This window comes from Strongylocentrotus purpuratus, unplaced genomic scaffold (assembly GCF_000002235.5).
Source record: "Strongylocentrotus purpuratus isolate Spur 01 unplaced genomic scaffold, Spur_5.0 spur5_scaffold_15, whole genome shotgun sequence".
NCBI classification, from domain to species: domain Eukaryota; kingdom Metazoa; phylum Echinodermata; class Echinoidea; order Camarodonta; family Strongylocentrotidae; genus Strongylocentrotus; species Strongylocentrotus purpuratus.
The window spans coordinates 9,203,626-9,209,584 of NW_022145600.1; the positions used below are offsets into that span (position 1 = coordinate 9,203,626).

General features: G+C 39.2%; 1 protein-coding gene across 1 annotated transcript; it reads left to right on the top strand.

Annotated features, from left to right (window-relative positions):
* Positions 1–4,557: 4,557 nt before the first annotated feature.
* LOC115924329 (toll-like receptor 2 type-2) lies at positions 4,558–5,570 on the top strand. Its single transcript, XM_030986459.1, has one exon. The coding sequence runs from the start codon at positions 4,558–4,560 to the stop codon at positions 5,512–5,514; it is 957 nt and encodes a 318-aa protein (XP_030842319.1). The 3' UTR covers positions 5,515–5,570.
* Positions 5,571–5,959: the final 389 nt, after the last annotated feature.

Consider the following 5,959-nt stretch of genomic DNA (forward strand, 5'->3'; position numbering starts at 1 on the left):
GCCGTTTCAGTTGAATGGAAGTATGGAACTGTCGATAAGCCGACTGCATCTCAGGAAACAACTTTTGTTTATCAAGGTTCACTCGAAGCTGAGAAGCAACGATTTTCGCAAGGATCTTAGCAAGGAATGGCAGGTTTGCTATGGGCCTGTAGCTTTTAAGGTCATCTGGATTTATGAATCCTCAAAAATGATTAATTACGTGAAAAGGTGTTTTAAGACACTGTCCCTTTTGTGCAAGATGCTATGCATGAGGACCCATCCCCACACACAATTGGTGTATATTTGGATCTTTGTACTCACAAGATATTTGTTACAGTATGACTTTTATTTATATCGAAAAAAATATCGCTAGTGATATTCTTTTGTCTCGCAATGTATGGTCAACAAAGGATCTAAATGATCACGACGTTTCGTACGCGCTGCGACACTTCGTCAGGTGATAAAATCTAATGTAAGCAAGCGTGTTTTATATTCTACGGGCGGATCCAACAGTCAATTAATACGATCAATAATTGGGTTCTAGGACACCTACCCCCTGGACATCCACCCCTGGACAACTACCACCGGACAACTACCCCCTAGGGCAACCATCCTCAAGGACAACTACCCCGGACATCTACCCCCTAGGATAGTTGTCCTAGGGGGTAGTTGTCTGGGTGTAGTTGTCCGGGGGTAGTTGTCCCAGTGGGTAGTCGTCCTAGAGGGTGGTTGCCCTAGGGGGTAGTTGTCCTAAGGGAAGTTGACTGGGGATGGTTATCCGGGGGTGGATGTCCAGGGGGTAGGTGTCTGGATACGCAATAATTGGAAAAATAGCGGCGCACGAAACGTCGTGATCTTTTAGATCCCTTGTTGACCATACATTGCGAGACAAACGAATATCACTAGCGATATTATTTTCAATACTACATCCGCAATGAGTAATACATTTAGCATTATGACTTTATAGTTTAAAACAAATATTTCCGTTGGAAGATGAATGCTGTCATTGGCTTTGTCGCGTGTATTGCACAACTTACTTGTAAGATGTGACTGTTTGAGTTTTCAATAGCGTGTTAGATAAGAGATGAAACTAAGCTAGTTTCTGCAAAAAATAAAGATGGCAAAGATGTGACATTAAATGAAGGAAAAAGTTTACCTGTATTATGCACGTATTATTTGTACATAAAATTGATTATGATGGTGATTTCGTCCAGAAAATCCTTTTTCAATAGATACTTTTTGAATACCTACATCTTTCTTTATGCACGGCATCGATTTTTACCATGTTCAGAAGTGAAAATTGATTTAGTGAAATATGACATCAGGATATTTATTACTATCTGTATTTTCATGAATAGAAAACATGAACGTTGTGATCAGATGGCTAATCAGTATAACCACTTGAAACAGAGCAAATAGTAACCTATTTATCATGACAAAGCAAAAGCATATAAGTTTTCAAGGTAAACATTAATAGAGTATTAAAGATATTTTTCAAAGACTTTCGTCTTGAACGTTGATTAGATTTCTCTCTTCTACATTGCTGATTGAAATATCTTTTGGTCATATTTCATCCAAAATTAATTAAATGTTGTTGTCATATTTCATTCCAACTCAAATGCTAAATTAGACGCGTTGTTGACAATTTTAGAATTTGGGATGTTTGAAACAAATTTTGTTACCATTCCGCCCCACTTAGTTCAAGCTCATTTTGATATGAATGTTTGAGCTCATAATTATCCAGTGTAGTTTGGTATACATGTATCTCTCAAATCTAACAGTCAGATTTCTTTCTATTTATGTATTAGTATATTTCATCAAGAAGTCCACGAGCACTACCATAAACGAGTTGCTCTAAAAAACGAGAAAAGAAAATGTAGTGTTACTGAGACAGTAGGATTTTTTTTCTATCAATATTATGGATATTTAAAATACATAACGTAAAAGATATGGAAAAATATTAAGAACAATCTTGATGAAATCTAATAATTTTCATCCTTTACAGTTGAGTGCATGGACACGTTCTTGTGTAAATGTTATTTGACTTACTCTCCAAAAGGAAACAGAAATGAAATGATAAACAATTTACATTTGGATTTACAATAGCTGCACTAACCGCAAAGAGGCAGTGGCTGGCGGGTGTGTGGTGTTATGGGAACATTGGAGGGGGGGGCGAATGGGTTAGCCAAAAACGAGAACAATCGGGAGTCGCAGTGTTCTAAGCGAATGGACAAACACTACTGGTTTAAATGTTTGAAGATAAACTAAGTCCATCACTTATTTGACTGCTTCAAAAACAATACACGAATAAAAAAAAAAGGACGTTTTGATCACTTTTTATTTTGGGGGTAGGGGGTGAAAACCAGAGCCGTATACCAAACATCCAGAGTGAATTTGAAATTGAAATGAATATGAACACTTTTGAAAAAAGTTTTCTGCAAAGATATTATAATCTGTCCAGGATTTTTCTTGTGATGAAATTATTTGCTAGATATTGGATTCTTACATTTCCCCCACCCCGCCCTTAATTGACGCCGGCATTGATGAAAGTTCGTCCAATATATTTTATGACTTGACTATAATTTTTATGAATGCTTCTAAGTTCTAACATTATATTTTTTAATGACACAGCGTGATCTGAGCCACTTTCGGTTATCCTTTTACAATCATATTCAAAATCACGTTTTACTTAGCTTCCTGTATGACCAATTTGGGAAGGTCTTGTAAACATTGATCAAGTTTCAATTTCATTGCGCTTTTTTAAAAGAGCTACCCGAATACGAATAACAAATTTGTGACTCGTTTAGCTTAGCCTTCTCCAATTGGTATTTATCATCTCTTTAGGCAGACAACGAGAAGGAATTTAGGTAGCACAATCATGGCTTTTAACTACGGTCTATTTCGTCTCCCGTTTGTAATATGTTGTCTTCTTTTACCTTTGACAATGCAGACGTTAAGAAGAGATTCTTTACTGACCCCTTCAACATTCGATCGGGAAAGCTTGGGATGTGAAATGAATATTGAGCTAAAGACAGCTTCTTGCGGGAACAGGGGACTTAATTCGGTTCCTCAAAATATTTCTATTGATATTCTGCGTTTTGACTTGTTTCGAAACAACATCACCTCTCTGTTGAGCTGGTCGTTTAAGCGATATCCTCTGATCACTCGTTTGGACCTTTCTCAAAATGACATCAGGGTGATAGAACGGACGGCTTTACACCCCATCAAGGATCTGATGTACCTAGATATATCCTTCAACCCACATCTTGTGCTTCCAGGAACAGGCCTTCTTAGGTGGGCTAGAAAACTTTCCAATCTGAACTTGCAGTCCTCGAACTTGCAATCGCTCCCTAACGACATTCTAAAATGGAGCCCACGATTAAAATACGTGGGACTTTACCGCAATCACCTGAAAGTCGTCAATGTCAGCTCTTGCGGTACATCTGAGCATGTTACTTTGTCATACAACCAAATTGAACATATTAATGCAGACGATTTTTATTTCGTGTGTCACGTTGGTTATTTAAACCTACAAGGTAACCCAATCCTGTCGGTTGACCCGAATGTAGTCGCATCATTACATGTCCGTAAATTGTTTGTTGGAGACTATCCCGTTACATTTGAATCTTTCCGAGACTTGTTCTCCGGAATTTCGCACTCTGAAATAAAAGAAATTGTGATAATGAATGCCTCTATTGTTGCCTTTCCGGACAATTTCTTTGATCCATTGCGTGATTGGCCTATCCATTTGCTGAAATTCTCAAACATGTATAACGAAGTGAATGTTCTGCATTCTTTTGTCTTCTCGAATTTGACGAGAGTCTATGAACTTTCATTCGAAGATGATTATATATAAGTAGGATCGAACCGGACTACTTTGAGGGTATGCAGGACTTGAGAGTTCTAAGAGTGGAATATTGCGAGCTAAAAGATATCAACACTGGTAGTCATACGTGGACTGTAGATTTAGTCGAACTGCACTTGGCTGGCAATTCTTTGACAGAAATTACTCCGTATACATTTCTTGGTCTAAGGAATTTGACCTTCTTAGACCTGTATTTCAATGAACGCCTTGCTACCTTTAAACTTAACTCTTTATCGGGACTCGATAAGCTCCAAGCCATCAATATATCTGAATGCTTTGTCTTCCGATGGCAACTGGGTGTCCCCGCTTTAAAATGGCTTTCCATGAACAATGTGTATCCCCCCTGGAACCCTTTGGAACCTGGAGAATCTTTCAAAGAGACAAGATCTCTTGTGAGTTTAAATTTGATTGATTCGGAGCTTTATGTCTCTCATCTTTGGGATGCCACGGTGAATATATCTATTTTCGATAGATTGTTAAACCTTACAACCTTGGATCTGAGTGAGAATTTTTCTCTTGGAAAGGCCTTACCTCCTTTCATTTTCAGAAAGCTGTCCGTTTTGCAAGAACTGAGTATAGAGTTCTGCTACATTTCACACGTTCACCATCTAACTTTCCTGGGGTTGGTATCGCTCCAGAAGCTTAGTTTAAGAGGAAACAACATCCACTGACTTCATCAGGATTTACTTCAAGGGTTGGTGCAAGTCAGAAGCATGAACCTTCAAGGAGACTTCCTATCGTATCTCGATGAAGCTATATTTTCAAACAATGCAGAACTTACAGCTCTGTCATTAGCAAATAACAAATTGACCAGTTTCAACCAAAGTACATTCCAACCAATCAAACTCTCTCTTTCTTCTATCGATCTTTCAAACAACCCAATCAATTGCAACTGTGATTTAAAGTGGCTTCTTGATTGGCTAAGTGGCCCTATACAGCTGCTTAATGAAGATGAGACTATCTGCTCGTTAGCATCTTTGGATTCCGTTGGGGAGAAACCTTTGCTTGATTTTGATCCGAATGAACTCTGTGGGCTCAACATTGTTCTTATCTGTGTGCTTTCACTCGCCGCCATTTGCTTCGTGGTCGTTGTCGGCTTCGTTTATCATAATCGATGGCAGTTAAGGTTCAAACTCTATCTCTTGAAGCTGGCGGTCCTCGGGTACAACGAGCTACGGGACGCTCGAGACCACAACGACTACGAGTTTGACTTGAACATCATCTTCTACGACGACGATGAACATTGGATTCGCGAACAGCTCCGGCCGGCTTTTGAACAACGGCTCCCGCAGTTCGAGAGGAACGTGTTTGGTGATGACGACCTTGTTCTAGGAATGCACTACTTGGATTCCGTAGACTACGTGGTTAGCAGGAGTTACAAGACTGTCATAGTGCTCAGCAGAGCCGCCGTTCGCGATCGCTGGTTCATGCTCAAGCTCCGCATTGCAATGGACCACGTGAGTGACACACAAACCGAATTCGTTGTGGTGGTCTTCCTCGAAGACATCCCAGATGATGAGATACCTTTCCTGGCGAGGTTGTATCTCAGTGATGGCAGACCTTTTCTTCACTGGCCAAATGACGAAAGAGGACAAGAATATTTCTGGAATGAATTAGTGAAAAGTTTGACCATTAATCTAAGGACCAACGATTTGATTCCGAATGAGTAGAACGTTTGTGCACGTAATAATTGTTTCTTTTTGTTCCTTTTCCTTTTTCTAATTTACATACAGTTTACTTTAGCATTTGACAAGTACTCACTTTAGCGTTTATTGTTTTTTTTATAGACATGTTAGTAGCAAGATAATGTTTCTTGTGTGTAAATTATGAGAAGGCCTAGACTAAAGGCCGAGGCAAAGATCGAGATAGACTTACAAGTAGTAGTACTTCTCATCGATACATACATGCAACTGAGAGATCGATGATACATGCTCAGTTCTTTTCTCAGTGATGTTCATTTGCTCATTCCATTTTCGGAATAACGAGACTTCAGGGTAATGCATAAAATGTTCGGAATAATGAACCCGATATTAGTTTCAGTACTATGAACCTCCCTCCCTGCCCCCCTCGGTCGGAGAGATTTGTATTCGGGAATGATTGTCTTTAACTTTTCCT

Bases quoted from the DNA above. Each gene is read 5' to 3' on its own strand.
- LOC115924329 (XM_030986459.1), top strand. From the start codon at position 4,558: ATGAACCTTCAAGGAGACTTCCTATCGTATCTCGATGAAGCTATATTT.